The sequence below is a fragment of the Nelumbo lutea genome, chromosome 2, assembly GCF_056320005.1.
Source record: "Nelumbo lutea isolate HS-2025 chromosome 2, American lotus-T2T, whole genome shotgun sequence".
Taxonomy (NCBI): Eukaryota; Viridiplantae; Streptophyta; class Magnoliopsida; order Proteales; family Nelumbonaceae; genus Nelumbo; species Nelumbo lutea.
The window spans coordinates 64551024-64572282 of record NC_142685.1 but is presented as its reverse complement, the minus strand read 5'-3'; the positions used below and the strand labels follow the sequence as shown (position 1 = coordinate 64572282).

The window sequence follows — 21259 nt, the reverse complement described above, 5'->3', positions numbered from 1 at the left end:
AAATTTTCCTTCTCTTTTTTTTTTTCTTTTCTGGTTTTGAAAAGCTCTTTTTTTGTTTGTTTAAAATACACAGAGCTGGAGAGGTCTACAGTTTATTTATTTATTGCTTTTCCTTAGCCCATGACCATGACAGAGGTTGTATATATACTGTATACATGATTGTTTTGTGTACTGTACCATGAAAGAGGTCTACCGTTGAATGAGATCGTACCAACGAAAACTCCAACTACTAATACTTTTTCCCAAAACCATAATGGTGGCGGTGGTGGTGGTGGTGGAGGAGGAGGAGGAGGAGGAGGGGTCCATTTTGTGACGGTGGTGGTGGCAGTGGTGGCGGTGGTGGTGGATGTGGGTATCTTACTCATTCGAAGTATGGGCGCTCAAGCTAAGCTGACCATCCATGATATATCAATCAATTGAGTCAACGAGCCGACTCGACCTTGTAGATGAGGAAAAAGAACGGATGGATTCCAAAATCCAAACAAACAAAACAAGGTGTTAACTCGGTCAAGTAGTGTTTTCGACCCGGTCGGGCTGTTGGGTTGACTCAGTCAAGTAGTGTTTTAGGCTAAATCTGGCCAACAAGACAAAACTGATAATAACCTATTAGGCACGTTTCGGCAGTTTATCTCAATCTAATTATTGGGTGGCGTGTTAAATCTGAAGTTGAAACCAGAGTACCCATAGTTTTGAGGGGAGCGTCCGTAAAGTCTAAACAAGAGGTTGCATCTTGTATGGAAATTTCAAGTCTTAAGGAAGTATTGAAGTTGCCAGGTGGCAAATGACGTGGAAAAGGACATGGGAACGGCTTGGATTTGACAAGTATGGAAACCAGGATAAATAGAAATAGCGCGCGGAAGCTTGTTTTGCTAAACAGCTTGGGAAATCTGTATATGCTTTCAAGATTAAGAGAATAATTAGGTTGAAGCTAACTAAACAATCCACCTAAAAAAGCCCAAAAGCTTGTGGAAAAAGCCCCCACAAGGATCTAAATGGGGTCATATTCATTCAATCCAAGTGGAAGGCAAAACGCCCACTTAGGGTTTTTTTAGGTGGCTGACTGATGTTGAGATCTCAATAACCTAATCTTACAATTTGTGGTTGTGAATACATTGTCCAGTCTCTCATACAAACAAGTTGGTCTGGTAAACCCGCATTGACCCGACCCTATCGGGTTAGGGTTGCTTTGGGCATGATTGGGTTTCTGGGTCGGGGCTGGTTGAGGTAGATCCGGTTAAGCCCAATCCATTGAAATGCTCATATATGATATATGGGGACGGTTTGGATGTGAGGTTCGGGCGGTGTTTGGAATAGATGCCGTTTCTTGAGAGGCATTTTCTAAGAAAATAATGCTGCATAGGCATGCTGTTTCTCAAAAAAAGTTTGTTTGTTTCAGATTTTCTATTTGGTACTATTACTGTTGCTGCCTATAGGTGTTTTCAATGCCATGTCAGTATATTATTGTTAACAAAAATAGAAAAAATAAGAAAACACCCAAAAGGGCATTTTCTAAGACCACACATTTCCTAATTTTCAAGGTGTGGTTTGAGAAAATGTTTTTTGAAAAAGCGGCTAATCAAACATCAAGCATTTTCCAAAAAATAGATTTTAGATATAGCACTGATGTGGTGTTGTTTTTTGAAGAAACGACATTGATACCAAACACCTACTTGGTAATCCCTCTCTATTTAGTCTAGTTGGATTGTGTTTGGGTTGGTTTGAGCTTAGGCTGGATTGAGTCAGACCATGATTAACCCAAATCATTGACATCCCTACGGACAAGATTCTTTCAGGTATATCTTCTCAGGCTTGGTAATATTGTCAATAGGTTAGGTCCGAGTCAAAACGAATTCCTGATCAAGATGTTACCTGGTAGGTCTGATTATAATTGACAACTAGGGGTGGATTCGAGCCGAGCTGAGCCGAATTGTACTAGGCTCGAGACTATTCTACAAGGTTCAAGCTTGAGCTCGGCTCGTTTTATATTTTATAAAAATATTTTATTTTATATTTTATAAATACTTTATTATAAAAATATTTAGAAAAAAATATTTTATAAAAATAAAAATTATATATAATTTTTTTATTTTATATTTAAAAAATTAAGAATTATAATAATTAATAATTATAATATTTTTATTATATATATATATATATTATTTTTTATAATTTTATTATATATATATATATAGATATATTCAAGCCGGCTTGCAAGCCTCACGAGCCAAGCTCTAGTAGGCTCGAGCTCGGCTTGTTTAATAATCGAGCCACTAAATTGGGCGGGAGAGCTCGGCTGAAACCGAGTCGAGCCGATCTCGAGTAGCTCATGAAAAGCTTGGCTCGTTGCCACCCCTATTGACAACTATAACCTGGTCTACTTATTTGTTAAAGGCAAAATCTATGGTGCAACACTGAATTTTTAGCATTGTTAAAGTCTTAATGGTAAATACTAAAGTTGGTCATGAAACTGATTAAACCATGGTTTTTGAATCGCCATTGATTCGGACAATTGGACCGTTTGGCCCGGGTACCATCCAGGCAACCGGTTCCGTTTTGCCCCAAACCCAGTACCTGGCCAAAAACCGTTGAATTAGTCAATGATCCATTGACTTGGGTGGTCGAACTGTCAATCCATTGAACCGTTCAATGGTTTTGTCCATTTTCTATATTTTTGTTGTTAGAATGGGCCGTCCATTCGAATCATCAACCCAGAAACCAATGGCTAGACTGGTTATGTTTTTAGGTCATTTTTTAAAACTATGGATTAAACTGATCAATCCGACACAATTTGATCTAAATGGCTGGTTTTCAACTACTTAGAGTTGGTTTCAGTTCATACATTACAAGTTTGCTAACCAAAGAGGTCGGGTTGGTTTTAATTTGGGCGTGCATAAACCAACCAAAACTGACCAAAACCCTCTAATATTTTAAATTTAATTTTTTAATATAGAAAAGTTGGAAAACACTTTTTCCAATTGTATAAAGCAAATGATTTTCATAATCTTATTTAATATTTCGATTTTACACAGTGAAAACCTTACTTACTTCACAATTCAATATATGAATTTTATCTTCTTTTTTTCAATGGTAAAGGATTTTTATCTATTGAAAACATAATGAACAACTACTTCTAGGCTGTCTTTTAAACCGATAAATCAACCCAAACCAATTTTTTATAGTAGGGTTGGTTTTCGCTAGTGGTTGATTGGTTTTGGGTGACTAATTTTTCAATCCAACCAAGTCAGTTCTACTGGCCAAATGGCCTGAAACTGAATCAAACCGATCCAGAAACACCCCTAATAAATACACCTTGTTTAACGTGAAAATACAGTACACCAATGAAAAATAAACTAATTATGTGATGTTTTTAATGTAATTGCTTGAGATCATAATATTAGTGAATGCATCATAATTGGACTCTTTTGTTAAATTAACACATTTGAATTTAAATATCATAATATGATAACATTACAAATATATCATGATAAAAATACGTAATTTTATGGTACTTTGTAAAATGCCAATACACATACATAACATAATTATATATATAACCAGTCCGGGTCTTGTTGATTTGGAACAACCAAAATTGATCCCAAAGTCCCAATCGAATTATGATTGGGACACATAATACAGATCGAGACCCTATACAATTGGCTCGGTTCGCTTTGGAGCTATTGGCTCTGCCCAACCTAAAGCTTGTCACTTCTTATTTACTACAAAGTATTAGGTCCATTGTGGCCCAAACTTATCAAACCCAACTTTAGAGTCTATGTTTCGAAACCCATCACTAATATTATTAAAAGGCCACATCTTGTTCTTGAAAGGAATAGACTTTTTTCTATTAGGTAAGAGATAGAGTCAGAAGTCCTCATCACCAACAAAAAAAAAAGGTACAGTACTACTATTCATTGGCATTTTTTTACACATAGTGGCTTCCTTTATTGGGGCTTGGATATATCTCCCTTGTCCATTCATGGGGAGATGTTTCCAATACACAATGATGGTGTTTTATGGGTATGGATGTGAGAACAATTTGTGGGTAGCAGATTCGTAATGTTTTCATTGGTCTTTCTATACTCCAGGATTCCCACTTATATCATGGATGATTGGTCCCATCCATATCGTTTAACCCCCCACACACATACACACAATAAAAAAAATTCCTGGCTCCGCCTCTCCAATTTCTCATACATATATATATATGGTTTTAACAATGGTTTTAACAAAAAGTTTTAACAAAAAAAATTCCTGGCTCCACTTAGTAACCATATAAATAATGGTTTTAACAAAAAGTTCGGGGGGCCAAAGACCCCTACCAATATACTTATAGGGGGCTATCCAATTAAGGAAGAAAATTATTACCAAACAAGAAAGGAAACAATATAATTTGTTTTTCTTTTTCTAAAATGGTATGCATTTTAATTAATTTCCAAATTTCCATCAGTCATATTTCACACTTTCTTTCAGTCATCCGATATGTTCAATGCAAATTGAACAATCAATCCAATCAAATTTAGTAGAAAGAGGAAAGAATTTTAGCACAGCATGGTGCAGTACATCCCTACAAACAATAATTGGCCACTGTGAATCTTACAACTCTTTTTGATTTCTTTCCAAGCATACCTTAGGTTCACAACTCATCATCCTGAACTGAGGTTTTCTGTGTATCATTGTTTTCACTCTCTAGTCCATTGGCACTATCTTCTTTATTATGCACTTCCTCCACCTTCTCCTCCTCTTCCTCATTGATTCCTTCTAGCTGAACATAGTGATGCTTCAGATGTTCATAACTTCTATCTGCATGCTCTCAAGTGGAAATTCCAATCTATTTAAGAGTGAATCTTCTATATATTGATAAAAGTTGAATAGAAAAAGAGGCCTTTTGCAGGTAAAAATACAAGTAGGAGGAGGGAATGACTTACTAGTTATTCTGGATCTTCCAAACTCTCCAGATGGATTGCCCAGTCGCCTTCTTCCCTTTTCCTTTCCAATTATCACTAATCTCATCCTTGGAATTATTATCAACACCATCAGAGCCCCCAAATCCAAGTCTCTCTGTGCATAACTGCAGACCCAATTTCTTGGATGAAGAACTATCATTTTTCTCAAGAGAAGCCATACATTGATTATTTTTCTTGGTAGTCATGAAAGAATACAATAATGGTGGGTATCTCTCATTGTTATCATTGTCATTACTGTAGATGTTTAGTGTTTGTATCTGAGATTGTGGATTTGGATCCTTAAAAGGTGACCATGGTGATGGAAGAGGAGAAGAACAAGATGAGGAGATTGGACTCTCATTGAAGTAAAGCTCACCAAACATCTCTGTGACAAAGGAGGGCTCATTGAGTTGCACAGACTTGATTTGTTTTGATGGGGAAAACATTTCGGTTAGCGATGGAGGACTATCAGGTGTTGGGTTCTCAAACATGTCTTGAAGGCTAGCAAAGGCAGCCATAGCTTGGTTGTTTGAGGATAAAAAAGGATAGAAATGCAAAGAAAGAAAGGAAGATAGACTAGTTTCCTTTTAAGATTGAAGAGAGGCTGGAGATAGAGCATGCTTTTGTAATGGAGTGGTGGTGAAATTAAGTGAGAATATGGCATTGGGTATAGGGTTCAGGATTTCTGTTGAACCCTATACATTTAAAGATGTGTAACGGTTTTGTTTGTGGAGAGAGAGAGAGAGAGAGAGAGTGAGCTTTTTAAAATTGAACTGGACAATGAATCGTTTAGGGTTTCAGTTCCTGGGTCAAATGGTCTGACTGTTCGAACCAAACAGATGGCTTGTTCTGAAAGAAGAAATAAATAAAAAATAACCAAAAACCATTGGATCGTTTGAATGGTTCGACCACTTGGGTTAGTGGTTTGCTGACAAAATCAATGGTTTTTGGCCAAAAAGACAATTCTAGGGTAAAACAGAACTTGTCGGTTCCCGGTTTTTTTGGTCCGACCACCCAGTCCAATCCGGTTTTGAAAACCATGAAAAAGAGAGAGAGAGAGAGAGAGAGAGAGAGAGAGAGAGAGAGAGAGAGAACGTACAACTGCAATGTTTTAAAAACTGACTCAAATGCAATGTTTTAAAAACTGACCCAAACCGGAACCACCTGGCCACTTATTTCTGGATTAGTGGTTCGATCATCCGATCCAAATGGATTAGCCCACGATATTTTAAAAAATAATTAATTAATTAAAATAAAAATTGGCCCAAAAACAATTATTTGAATTGAATAGATTGACGGTTTAACCACCCAAGTCAACTGGTCTTCCATTAGTCCAAGTGAATTTGGGACCTTCAATTCAATGGTTTTGCAATTTATATCAGGCAACAATGGAATAACCCTAAGTGATATTGTAAATGTGGATAAAAACGATATTTTAAGCACATATGGATGTTATCATGAAAAAAAAAATTGAATGTTATATAACAAATTAAAATTATGACTTACACATTTTGAAACCAAAAGTTTGTAATATTCAGCAATAAATAGCAGAATTGTCAATGAGGTGGGCTATTAAAGTATCTTAGGTGTATGGTTTAAATGCACATTTATGGCAAAGTCACCATTAATATTAATTATTGCCATTGTAATCTATGTCGGTTTGTTTAGGGTAAATTGCTAAACCTACCTTTAAGTTTCTGACCTTTTTGCTAAAAACAGTCACCTCACTGACATCATTGTAAGTACATTCCTATGTTATAATCCATTACAAATAAAATTGACCAAGATATCCATAATTCCATATATTGACTTTTAATCAATATTTTTGTTTTTTAAAATTGTCATTCCTTTCAATCAACCTTTAATCTTATCTTAGTTATTTTCCTTATTTGACTCTACTAGGCTTAAATTAGTTAGGTTACATTTGAAAGGAGTATAAATATAAATCTGTAGAGTACAAATTCGTGTATTTTATATTATTTTGTACATATTTATACTGTATATACTTGTATTTGTAGAATTGGGATCTGTTCCTCACAGAACGCAACTTGCACTAATCCCGCAGCCCCATTCCACCATGTATTGAGAACATCTTCCCTATGATTTCAATACAAAGTTCAAAAAATATTCCTGATGTACAACAGAGACGTATTGTGAGATTGGTGTGAGGAGCACTTTGTGACTTATATTTGTACTCCAAAAATGGAGCTTCAATTTTAACCCTCTGTAGAGGTAAATTCAAAATTTATATTTTTGTTTACTTTGAAAATATCTTTGTATTCTTTCATCTGTTCGAAGAAATCGAATGAAACCCATCCTCCCTTCCTTTGAAACCACGACCTAAGGTCGAGAAACCAATTTGGTTATGCAGAATGGTTTAGAACTATATTGATACAATAAAAGAAGAGCTCTTGACGAGTTGATTGGATTTCCACTGTGCAACATCATATCACCAACCAACAATCAAGATTCAAACTCTCTTAATCTATTTCTAGGAAAAATAAAGACAATAGAGAGAAGAATATAATGGATGTAGACAGTCTTTCATGGAAATTCTAACTTGTCATTGGAAATGATGATAGCAGCCATCCTCAACCCAGAAAATAGGTTCATTTCATGGTTTTTAAAACCGAACCGGTGACTGAACCAGTCAGGGGTCCGGTTATCGATTCGAATGGTCAGTTCGTTTTGATAAAAAAAATTAAAAAACTTGAAAAATGGTTCGAACGGTTAATCAGTCGGTTCAGTGGTTTGCTAACTAAAATCAACGGTTTTAAAAAATAAAAAACGGTTTTAGGGGAAAACAGAACCGATCAGGTGACCAGTTCCCAGTTTTTCTAGTTTGACCATCCAGTCCAGTCCAGTTTTGAAAACCATGGTTCATTTTCACTTAGACTAGAGAAGGTAACCCATCAATTCATTGGCTGGTCTCAAAGAACCATTCAACCTAAAAGCTTAAGCTGTTAGGTGAGGTCCTTGAATAGGTTGAAGTGTGAATATTGGGCTTGAAGTGTGAACAAGCATAAATCCACCCATACCTTGTACTGAAACTTATTTAATTGTAACGGGGGCAACGAGGATCAAACACTAGCCACTTGGTCAAATGGCTTTATTACAATCTCAAAAAATCATTGAACCTAAAAACTTAAACTGTTAGATGAGATCCCTGAATAGGTTGATATTCTCTAACAATCTATCTGGGAGTATTCCTTCAAAAATCAAAATCTGGATAGTCTTCGAAGGTAGAACTCAGAAATGAAACTGTCTCCTTTTTTATGAAACTTCTTCTTTTAAGTCTCAAGAGCTGAAGCCTGGAAAAGAAGTGAGGCCTCCTCCCATAGGGAAGAGATGCAAATTAATAACTATTTGTGTTTTTTCATTTGTTGTTTCCAGGTGTTCAAGTAGTGACATAAATTGCACACGTGGCATGCATCTCATTCATCAATTTTAAGAAAGAGAATCTTGATCATCAATATAACCATCTTCATAACCTTCTAGTTTGTACAACGTGCTGACTGATGAGTTCATAGCATTAGAAAAGGTGACATGGTGAGTATAAAACCTCATTTCTCATGTAAGGGCAATCTTGGCATTAACAGGTGTTTAATTGATAGCATCGGTCTTTTTTTTTCCTTTTGTTTTTTAATCAATACAATTTTGGTCAATTTTCTAACCGTGACCTAACAGAGGGGGTGTGCTTGCAACAGCGTAGGGAGTGACTGTTACTAAGAAAAAGTGGGGAGGTTTTAGCAAATAATTTCAGGAGAGGTTTAAGAAATGGACTTTTTGCAAAAAAAAAAAGGACCCAGTTTGGTCAATTGGCAATTTTGTTTTAGAAATAATAGCAAAATGAGTAAGCGGGAGAAAATATGAAGTTTTTAGGACAAAATTACCCTTTATTAAAAACATAATCCATCGAATCCAAAAAGCATTCATGTTTCGTTTGTCTTTCCAAATTTGAATTTGACTCCATCCATTCAGCTGGAAGCATCTCCAAGTTCAAATTCGACTACATCCATTCAAACTGCGACTGGATGGAGGCATCAGCTCTAGCCATTCAAACAACTTCAGATTGGGAAGCATCGACTCAATCTAGCTGGGAAACATCAACTCAATCAATTCAAATTGCGGCTGCCTGGGAAGCATCGACTCCATCCATTCAAATGACTTTAGATTGGGAAGCATCAACTCCATTTGGCTGGGAAGCATCAACCCCATTGATTCAAACTACAGCTGGCTGGGAAGCATCGACTCCATCTTCAAAGCAAGTGTACTAGAGGAAGGCGGTAAATGATAATGTCAGATTGGCTAAAACAACAGGACGATTGAATAAAGCTCATAATGCTTATCTCTGTGATTAATACCCAGACTATATATCTACTTATATGATCAACAAGAACAAATTTTGTTTCTATACTATCTGATATGGAGCAACTTGGGTGGTTTTTAACAGATTTAGGCACCATCCAGCATGGGGAAGACCAGATGATTTATTACAGAGTTGAAAACCATCCTTCTCACAAGTGTATAAACCATCTGAGATGGAGAAGATTGGATGGTTTATTACAGAGTTGGAAACCATCCGGCATTACACAGACCGGATAGCTTTTTATAGAGTTGGATATCATCTGGCATTACACAGACCAGATTATTATTTGCAATTTTGAGACAAATTTTTTTGAATGCTTTTTGAAACATAAATTATAGTTGCAAACATCTATCCCTCCACATCATAGTTACACCATCAAAATCATTTAGAACCCACTAAACCTCTTTGTTCTATATGGTTCTTATATGTTTACAAACTTAGAAACCATCCGACACTAAATAGATCAGATAATTGTTTGCAGTTTTGAACATCTATCCCCCTGTAGTTAGCTACACCATCAAAACCATTTAGAACTCAATGAACCTCCTGGTTCTATATGATTCTCATATTTATAGACTTAGAAACCCAAATTGCATCATGCATCTATTGGGTAGGTGTCATTCTACGATGTTAAAGCACACAAGCCATGTTTGTGCATGACCATAAATCTCTACCTCTAGTGCCTCTACTAGGACTTCTTCAGCATTCAAATCATCATATGATTGACATTTATTTAATTCAAGTTCTAGAGTCCTATGTATATTAACTCATTTTATGAGCTATTATATGCTGATATTTTGGTCAAAAGAAACTGCAGCTTCTTCAACATTCAAATCATCATATGGTAGACATTTATATTGACTTCTAAGTCTTATTTCTTTTACTTACATTTTGCAAATACTCAACTAAATCATCATTTACTTGCATTTTGAGAGGAAGGGATTTCTTTCATTCTTAAAACAAAAGAATACACAATCAGAATTTGACCAAAGAATCACATCAATTACTTAAACAATGAAATACAAGTACAAAGAAACAACAAACAAAAAATAAAATATGTAAAATCTCCCCAAGCCAGTTAAAAAGAGTTTGAGAAACAAGAAACAAGAAAAAAAATAAAGGGAGTGGGACCCCAAATCAAGGTTAGAAGAAGAAACCTCTTCCTAGTAACTCTAAAGTTTGCGAGAAGACAAACAATAAAATAGTATTTTCAAACTCAAACTTGGAGAATGGGACCCCAAATTACTCGAACTCGAACTTGGACGAAGAATGGGATCGCAAATCACTTGAACTCGAACTTGGATGAGGAATGGGACCCCAAATCACTTGAACTCAAACTAGGAGGGATATTGCTTTGAAGATGGAATCTTCCTAGCCAACCGCAGTTTGAATCAATCGAGTTGATGCTTCCCAGTCAAATAGAATCGATGCTTCCCAATCTAAAGTCGTTTGAATGGATGGAGTCGATGCTTCCAGCCAGCTGCAGTTTGAAAGGACAGAGTCGAATTTGAACTTGAAGATGCTTCCAGCCAGCCACAATTTGAATGGATGGAATCGAACGAACGAAACATGAATATTCATTGGATTCGGTGGATTTTGTTTTTAACAAAAGGGTAATTTTGTCCTAAACTTCATGTTTCCTCCCGCTCACTCAATTTGCTATTATTTTTAAAACATAACTAAAATTGTCAATTGACCAAAAACTTCCCTTGGCGCATTTATGGCAATGCCACAATTAACATGTTTTTTCACAAGTTATTGTTTGGTTTAAGTACACCCTATTTTTCATAAACTGGTCCTAAGGGCCATTATACCCAGTGTCGTCTCTTGCTATCAAAGGGCCTTGGGTGGGGTGGACCGGATACAAACCTAATCTTTCAGTATTTTGTAGAGTGGCTGTGGTGTTTGATAAAACTGAAGTCTGAAATCTGAAAAGTAGAATCTCTTTTTATAGATTTGATAGCTAAAAACAGCAAACTCTGCTTTTCTGCTTTTTAGAGCATGGATAATATTTAAAAAAAGGGGGCATTTCAGTCATTTGAAACATATATGGACCACTTATTACCAAATCAGAACTCTGATCACTTTCAGTGGTTAAACATAAGTTAGACCCAACCCCTGAAAAAAAAAATAAATAAGTTTTTAAGATATTAAACCCATTTCAGAGTTATCGAATGCCACCTTAAACTTCTGTTCTCACTTTGTAAGACAAAATCCTAAGAGGAGCGCTGCTGCTTTCTTTTAACTGACAACAAGCAATTTCTATTAGAACAGATACGGAGAAAAGAAAAGCCACCATTTATGGAGGAATATGGTCCATCATCGGATGAATAACACCTCCAAATGGCAGCCATTTTACAATAGATTGTATCCTCAACTTTCCGAGTCCATCATTGAATGTTGCAATGTTGAAGAAAGTTATCTTCTTCTCTCAATGCATCTGCTTTCGAGTGATTCCAGACATCCGGTGGGGGCCATTGAACTGTTAACTTTCTCTTGAAGATGAAGATCAATTGAAAGTTGTGACCTCATTCCTTATGACACATCATTGGGAACAAAACAATTGGAAAGTAGAACTGGGAAGAAGGTAGCACAATAGCCAGACTGGATCAACACCACTGGTCAGCCCTCTTTTACTTCATTATGGTGGGCTGCTGCACATCAAGATCTTGAATATGAAAGACAGATTCTCATCAGCTAGTAGTAGACTAGTAGACCTATTCACAGGCTGGCCTTCGGGGTCGGCCCAGGAAGATTTTATACTGTTTCGGGCTTGGGCGTTGTGTCAGGCCCATTCAAAATTTGGCTAAAACTCAACCCAAATCTGGCCCATGAACAGGTCTAGCTAATAGGTATTGGAATCAAAAGGGATCCTACATTCCTTCCTTCTGTTGTATGCTGAGATAACTTAAGCAAGTAAACGCTTTGGCAAGGACATGCATAGGATGTAGATATTTCAACATCTTTATGTATACATCTTGAATTTGGTGTGTATTTACACAAGACTTACATGTCTACCTGATTGCGCCACCAGCCTATATGAAAATAGAATAACCTTTACAAGACAAGATAACCTGTGTATGTATTTTGAAATAGTTCCATATTTACAGTAAGCACCTACTCATCCTTCTTTTTGACTTCCAGCGAGATCTCATTACGACGATTGAATGGTAATGTAAATGGTGGATTGTACTGCGATTACATCCATGAGAAGTTAGTACAACATTATAATGATAATCTTTCCTGCAGATTGCAAATATTGCCTGAAAATCAAATTGCTATGGACCTAACCTGTGCAACCTCCACTAATGCATCTTCTTTTACTTGAAACTGCCCATCATTCCGTAGAGCATCACGTAACTTTGATTCCCTCTGTTTAACCTCATCATCTGTTACAAAACCTGATTCAAGATGGAAAAAGTTAGAATCTTTAAATGTTAATGTCAATTCTAAGTCACTATCGATTAAAGCACCTATATGGGTTGTTTGTATCATTCTTTCCCCTAAACTTGCAACTACCATAGATTTGCAACATTCCATTCTGTTCAATGGATTTTTTTTTTTTTAAGTAAAAAACATATGTCCTAAGGTAGTTCCCTAGGTTCCATAACCATAATTTCCTTAATAATTATCCATAATTTTCATAAGAAAGAAATATAAATTTCATGTTAAAGTATAGAAAATCAACATCTTCATGAGAAGAAAAACATACTTTGGCACGTATATGAAGATGGTATTCCATATGTATTCTTTAAATACGTGCCAAAGTATGTTTTGCACCAGTTCTATCTGTGTTTTCTTCTTCCACACCTTTTTATGTGTGGATGTTCAGTTGTGCATCTATGTATGTAGAATGAAATATGTATGCATGATACAAGAATTATCCATGTGGCATCTTTGTTTGATGTCCAAAATGACTTCCTCTTCTCCTCCCCACCATATCTATATTCACAGAATAGGTTCCAGGTTTAAAGGATATTTCCATGTTTTCAAGATTATTGTTTTCATGGGTTTTCTTTTAATTAAAAAAAAATGAAGGTCTGGTGGACTTTTTTTACATGCAAGGTCTGGAGGATTAGTAACAGAAATAGGTCACCTGATAAGTAACCTATTTTCTCAACTTATATAGAAGGAGGGAGTTTTCCATTGCAGCACCAGACTTTGGCTTCCAAAACAGCCTTGTGGCTCTACCTCATTTATTCCACTTTCCATACTTCTTTCAGGAATTACAATTTAAGCCTAAAACTTTGCCATATGTCCAAAATCAGGTACTTCTTTGTGGGTTTTTTCAATTAAGATATTAAAAACTTGAATGGCTAACATCACTATGGCAATATTTTAAGAGATATTGGATTATGGGGAGCATGCATTGCCAAACCAGAGGATCACCAATTTGATAGATCATAGATGGTCCAACATGATTCCTCTGTATCGAAGAATTTAGTGAGATCATCTAGATGAGAAGTTTAATTGTTTACCCAACCAGGCTACCCTTTCTCCACAGAAACAGACAGAACTGGTGCAAAACATACTTTGGCATGTATTTAAAGAATACATATGGAATACCATGTAATGTAAACAGGTTATTGATTTGTTATTTTAATTGTTGAAAAAACTATGTATATAAGGAATTCAAAGTTGTCAAAACAAGGTAAATTTTGTGGCATGTAGAGGTCCATTTACTACCAATGATCATTGCATCCAAATATTCTTAGATCATGAGAAATAAGCACCTGAAAAGGCAGCCACTGCAACAATTTTTCTCGGCACCTCTTTGATTCTCACAGAGGAATCTTTTGGTAATGGCAAGTTGGCACCATACTTTGAAGGCATGAGAAATGACATCTGCCACTTTCCTTGATCCTCTGACTACAGATGATGTAAGAATCAGATCATGACCTTAGAACATACACATGACAGAAATTTTGAAAAATGCAGATAATGTGGGCAAAGGGGTGTGTTTTGCTCTTCCTCCTACTTGACCTATCTGTACCATGCACAGAGGACATGGTTGGGGTCTGCCACTTGATAGGTATAGAAACACAGATTTTAGCATGGGAAAGGGAATTTCACACACACACAAAAAGCATAGGGCAGAGTCGAAGAGAATAAATAAATAATTAAGAAAGCTTATAGAAATTAAATGACCCTGAAGAGAAATCAAATTTTGGATAAATAACTCTCATTTTAGGAAACTTGAAACACAATGCAGTAATAGCTGGTGAAAGCCACTATTTCTAATCCGAAGTATATTATGAAAGAAAATTAAAGGTGAATCTGTTAATTTAGAAACACTTTCATATTTGTATTGAGGTAGCTACCCAAACTGAAACATGAAGCTTCACGCATGCTATCTACCCAATGCAGTGTAAAGAGACACATTCCATGATGTAATCTAAACAATGCAGGAACATATCCCTCTCACCACAATCAGAATCAAAATCCATAAGAATCGGAACTGGAATGGTCTATTCCTCCCACCTGTTTGGTTCAGACGGAAATTTGAATCAGAATTGGAATCAGCTGGAAGGGAGGGGTAGGGAATGGCCATTACCTCAAATGAGGGAATGCCATTTCACCACCACCAGGAATGGGAATGGGGTTCCAATTCTGCCCAGCCAAACAGTTGGAATTGGGATGGACCATTCTGATTCCAATTCCAGACCCCTATTCCCATGAACCAAACAGGCGCTCAGTGTTGGTGAAAGCCCTAGGAAAAAAAATGCATCGGAAACAATACCAGATACTTTGAATTTTCTAAAATATAAACACTTGTACATAAAAGTTACCAGTAAATGCTTTGTAGAAAATATTAATTAATTTACTAAGAAAAATCTCTTATTGTATGCCATTTTTTGTTAATTCAGAACATTTACTGATAAAAGAGTTATAGTAGGGCATTCTTCATCAACTAAATAATCTCATGAAGTTGAATGACTCACAAAACTAACTAATACAAAGTAATCATACCAAAACATTTATGGAGTACATTTTTTCAGCTTAAGAGATTTTCATCCATGGAAACCCAGAAAATGGGTACTGAGCCATCTTGATCCACAGCATGAGCACAACTGCATGATACAGTTGATTCATATTTATGAAATGTTTGTACCAAGTATTTCTCCTTAGAAATAAGGGATCTATTTATATTATCAGTATAAGAAATCAAAAGTATTTCTAATAAGGGATAAGTAAACCACACTTACCTGCCTTGTTATTACAGGTGTTGTCATCTCCATTTTCTCTCCACCAGATTGGGTCTTCTGAGTAAAAACAGGAGTAGTCATCTCCATTTTCTCACTCACAGTATTCTAAGAACAGTGCCAGGGCAACAATTAGCAGTTGAGATGCAAATATGACAAACATTGGTCTAAACAATTCATATTACTGTTCTCAAAATGGTACTATCAATGTACCTTTCCAAAGAGGTACTCAGCCAAGATGTTGAAAGATTGCGATGAACCACTGAAATCAAATCCAGTCTTCCCAGGCATTGTTGTCTCTGCTACAAAATAAGGCTGTTCCATAATAGTAGCTTCTGTTAGAAATGAAGGATCATTGCTTCTGTTCCACAAAGATGTTCCATAATTCAAGTAGAAAGGAATTGATTTTCAAGTTTAAGAATATAACAATGTTGGAACCACAAGAATGATTCAAAACTTCATTTCTTCCAACTTCCATTCAAGTGTACTTTCATACTAACTGGTTTACTAAGATGCAGAGCTTCTTTCAAGGACATAAAAATCCACAGGCGAAGTTCATTTTATGCAGTTCTCAAGTTTGTTTCATGATCTAATTCTGTTTTCTATCAAGGCATGGAAAATGCAGGCATCGAAATACTCTGAATGAAGAGCACTGAAGGTTCTTATTGACAAAGGCAGGCTTATAAGAACTACAGCAATGGGGAATACTCCTACCTCAGAAGACTTATACTAGCTAGTCTAATACATGATTCTAAAACAAAATTAACTATAACATGATATTTTGGGTAAATCACACCATTTTACACTGGCAGGGGTTACCAATGAAGAAATATTTGGCTTTTTCACCTTTACGGCCAGGTTTGTTTGCAGTGCAATTTCATTTGTGATGGTGTAAAAGTATGGGAGTGGAAATGCTTTGAGTGCAAATTCTGATTTAATTTTTATTTGTCTTTTGCCTTATTTATTTTACATATTAAGTAAAATAAAATTTGAAGCAAAGTAAAACCCAAGCAAAAGTAAACCAGAATTTGCATTCTTCTCATCTGCATTGTCATGCATTTGTACTAGTGCAAATGAAATTGCACTGCAAAGAAATGGAGGAAAAAGAACAAATTTTACACCAGCAAGGGTTACCAACTTACCAATGAAAATCTTTTGGTTCCCATCCCACATCTGGACAAATAATATCTTCAATCCTTTAATCACTATTTCGATTCCCCATCAGCACATCCAATCTAATTCACGATTCAGTCAGTGGATACTTTTGTAGTGGGGTGCATGAGAGAGACCCCATCAGTTGCCAGATTTGTGACACAGGTGATTCGTGTGATAAAACGGTTGCATGCACCAAGTGGGTTGTAGTTTAATACTAGAAAATGAATATGAGATGCACCTCTGATTGAAAGAGCATACAGACCCTTTATTTGATCTTATGCCAACTATACATGAAGCATTAACAAAATCTACTCAAAATGACAAGCTATAAGCACAATAAAAAAAAATGTTTATTTTCTGTTACGTATATAGTTGGCATAGAATCAAATACACCCGGTTATAATTGGAACACCACTTAAAACTTATAAGCTCCAACACTGTGTTCTTCTTGCCAGGCATGTACTTTACTTGCTTTTGACAACGCTGATCTTATTTTTATTTCTAGGAAACTATAACACACTCACATGCCCCCACCTCAACACAGACTGAGCTTACAGATATAGTCTGATAGAATCCTTCTCACAATTTTCAGAGAGTATTAACATAAAGCGAAAAAATTATACCTCAACCTCCCTGATTTCGTACTCATCTGTCCTTTTTAAAACGTTAAACTTCACAGTTTCAAGATCTGGAACTGCATAAAAGCCAAACTATAAAGAAATTAATAAAACAGTCACAAACCAAATCCCCAATATCATCAGATTCCAATCAAACTCAACAAAACCCAAAAGTCAATGAATCAACTGACTGCAAAACTACCTGTCATCAAAGCTTCCTCTAAATTGCGACTTTCGAATCTCTTCGGAAAAACATATTTCGCAGTTTCATCCGCCAAATCCACTAAAACTGCAAACGAAGAAAAAAAATCAAGTTAAAAAAGCGATTCCATCTCGAAAATGAAATTTTCCTCTTTTGCTTTTGAAGAATATGTACTTCGCTGAGACAGAGAGTAGGCCTGAGTAGCTAGGGCAAGAACAAGAGAAACACGAGCATCAAAACCGGACATTGTCCTTCTTTGCCGAGAAGTGACGCTTCTATCCATCGCCACTACTGTAACCCTAGAATTTCTTCTAGGGTTCCTCGACATATGAACCCCGGCTCTGCAGAGAGGTTGACAGATGAATGAAGCGTCGCATGCAAGCATTTTTCTAGTACTTCTTTCCTTCTCTGTTAGTGTTGCAGATGAATTGCCGGAGGAAGGAAAGAAGTGGAATTCGCTATTTGCGTCGCCAGGAGAGAGAGAGAGAGAGAGAGAGAGAGAGAGAAGGGTTCTAATATTTCATGGACGGAGTCGGATACCGGCCAGGGCCCCTTCTTTCTGAGATATTCTTCTCATTGGTTTATCGCTTGGTTCTGGTTGACGAGACGCTTTCAGAGTTCCAGTCGACTCACAAGAGGCCTTCTCTTTCTCAGCTTGACAATTATTCTTCTCGCTGTCTAATTATCTAACAGCCTAGGCTGCACGGACGAATCAAAACATGGCCACGTTTTGATTGGTTCAACGCAACCGGCAAGTTTGTAAGGGCCCAATAACATTAAGGCACGTCAGCCCGATTTGCCAGAGAAAGAGCGGAGTTCCAAATCCAATTTCTATGCAGAGTATTGGGTGATGAGCCTGATGACTGGTGAGAGAGAGGTTTTGGGTCTAGCTCGGGCTTATCATAAAAAATCGAAAAATCGAACCGGAAATTCTGGTTAACTGAATCAGTTGGTTTAGTTTTGACTTTTGATCGATTAATATAAAAAAACTAGACGGAGGCGGGAATTTTCTTTGAAGGGGCCAAGTTTAAACAAGAAAAATGAGATAGAGAGTAAAAGATGTAGGATTTTAACAAAAATGGACTCAGAAGATTTAGATCAATTACAAATCTTTTAAAAAAATAAATATTTTTTTTATTTATTTTGGGAGTTGGAGCTTGGAGGAGCGTTAGAGAGTATACTTGGTTCACCTTTGTATAGATTATATATATAAATATATATTTATAATATATAATATATCATTTATCATTTATAATATTTCTAATATTTTATTATGTATTTTATATATTTATTTATAATATATATTAGAAATATCAAAAAACCGAAAAATATGACAAACTGAATTGATCAAAAAAGAACCAATTAACCAATTAATGGATTGGCTTCAATTCGATTTCAATTTATGATTTTCCAAAAACTAATGGTATCTGTTCAGTTACTGCATGTAGTTGTAAAGTGAAATATTTCCAATGTCCTCTTGGTGGCAGAATCTGAACTCTTTATGCATACCCTCAATTGCCTACAAACTCAGATCCAAGCTAATGCAACCTCTTTAGCCAAAGGAAATAAATAAGTGGTGAATCAAATGCAAACTCATAAAGCTCTTGGTTCATATGGCTATTCCACTTTTTCTTTCAAAAGTATCAATTAATAGTGGAGGCAAATATTTACCAAATGGTAAGTGACTCCTTTGAGTCTAAACCAATGTTTTTAAAAGTGACCCAAAGGCCAAATGGTTTTGGCCTCCGAGCCGTGAGTCACCAGTTTGACCGTCTATGTCGAATGGATCAAACGTGCCACACCAGTATATATATATGCGTGTGGGTGTGTGTGTGTGATAGATAGTAATGTATAAGCATGCATTTTATCAACCAAAAATGTTACAGTAGTGATTTGAGGTCAAAAAGGATTATCTAGCAAAAATAATGGGGCAAGGCGCTTTTGGGCTCCTTGAGACTAGGACTTGAAAAGTTACCTAAAATACAAAAGAAGGAGAAAAGATCACCCAAATCAAGCATTCAAGCTCAAAATTATAGTTTCCAGAAGTTTGTACATGCATTGAGTGTGCAACCCATGACCCGGTGATTGAGTCAAACAAATTAACGGTTCAACCACCTGGATTAGATGATTTATGACCAAATGGTAGATTTCATACAAAATGAATCTAAAATCTTGACCAAATGATGATTCAAACGGATGAACCGGTCGAAACAACAACAAATCTGAAAATAGTGCTCTAAACACTTATAAAAAAAAAAAAAAAAACTAATAATGCAAACCTAGTCTTCATACGTAAGAGACTTGCTCCTAAAAGTCCAACCCATTATAGGCCCATAAATCTATGTAGTGTAACATTTAAGATCATTTCGAGATGGGTGGCCGATAGAGCAAAGCCAATTCTTAAAGAGATTACCTCTCATGGTCAATCTGGATTCCTCTGAAATAGGCAAGGAGCATATCATATTGTTCTAACAAGAGTAATCATTGACCATAATGGAAAAGAATGACATGCGATTAAATTTGATATGGTTAGTACTTTTAATTGAGTGGGATGGAGTTTCTAACTGACTGTTTACAAGAAATGAATTTTCTAGAAAAATGGGTTCACTTTAGCTCATACATCACCGCACCCACCTTTTCCATTAAATTGAATGGTGAAGCTCATTAGACACTTCAAACTTCACAATGGCTTGAGGTAAGGAGACTGTATCTCTCCATACTTGTTTATCATTGGAATGGAAACTTTATCACAAATGCTAAATACAAAAATTGGAATGGAAATTTTGCAGATGATTGTCTTATATTCTGAAAGCTAAGATCCAACAAACCTAAGCTCTAAAACAGTTCCTCTCTAAGTTTGAAGCAGCTTCAATTCAGAATAAATTTTACCTAATCCAACATCATCTTTAGTAAGAACATCTATAGGCACCATCAGACTTTCTATGTAAAATCTTAAGCATAATTTATAAAAAAAAAAAAAAAAAATCTAAGCATATCCACCTTGAGCGGCCAAGAAATATATGTTGGTGCCAAACTTTTGATAAATAGGTTTCTTTCATCAAGTTATAAAGATCTTTTAGAGAAATTGAAAACCAAAACACTATCATGGGGGTCAAAGCTCTTATCAAAGCTGGGAAGAACACTACTTGAAGCCCTCCCAATCTATTTTATGCCTACATCAATGCTCCTACAAAAAGTTACCAATGACTCCAACAAGGTCGAAAGAGAATTTTGGTGGAATGACAAAGAACAAAGAGCTTCACATCACACCATCCCATGGTATGTTTATTGAAGAGTAAAGGAGGACTGGGGTTCTGGAATTTTGCACTCATGAACAAAGCCCTCTTTGGCAAACAACTACAATTTTTGTGCTCAGCGTTTTAAAGCAAAGTACTTCCCTCAATTAAGTTTGTTCAATAGAAAAATGAAGTCAAACCCATCTCCATGGTAGAGAGTAGCATTATAATTACTTCAAAAGACAAAAGCATATATTTTATGGATAATAAAAGATGGCTCTCATATAGATGTCCTAAATGGCCCATGTATTCCCACCCTTCCAGGATCCATACCATTACTCATTGATCCAATAAAAAAATACTCCATTAAACACCTACGCTGTACAGTAATGTAAAGTTATCATACTGCTCTTTCTCACCTACAAGCAAAAGATCTACACACACTCTAAAAGCATGGGAATCCAGCGGTACATTGGAAATATACATGTAGGGGGGATATTCTCAAAGTGTAATTGGATTCTATGTGAGCGGAGG

The 21259-nt window shown here is 36.1% G+C and overlaps 1 protein-coding gene across 1 annotated transcript; it reads right to left on the bottom strand.

Annotated features, from left to right (window-relative positions):
- Positions 1 to 12264: 12264 nt before the first annotated feature.
- LOC148871214 (SOUL heme-binding family protein) lies at positions 12265 to 18315 on the bottom strand. The gene is made up of 8 exons (XM_088970494.1): positions 17664 to 18315; positions 17490 to 17576; positions 17294 to 17364; positions 15729 to 15830; positions 15519 to 15623; positions 14046 to 14181; positions 12604 to 12713; positions 12265 to 12504 (listed from the first exon to the last, which is right to left on the bottom strand). The coding sequence occupies exons 1-8, from the start codon at positions 17872 to 17874 to the stop codon at positions 12430 to 12432; spliced, it is 897 nt and encodes a 298-aa protein (XP_088826620.1). The 5' UTR covers positions 17875 to 18315; the 3' UTR covers positions 12265 to 12429.
- Between the last annotated feature and the right edge of the window lie 2944 nt (positions 18316 to 21259).

Excerpts from the sequence above, each read along its gene's own strand:
- LOC148871214 (XM_088970494.1), bottom strand. The coding sequence starts at position 17,874 with ATGCTTGCATGCGACGCTTCATTCATCTGTCAACCTCTCTGCAGAGCC. Across the intron at positions 14,182-15,518 it reads CACCTGTAATAACAAGGCAG|TCAGAGGATCAAGGAAAGTG; the intron begins GTAAGTGTGGTT and ends CATCATCTGTAG. Across the intron at positions 12,505-12,603 it reads CATTAGTGGAGGTTGCACAG|TACAATCCACCATTTACATT; the intron begins GTTAGGTCCATA and ends ATGTAATCGCAG.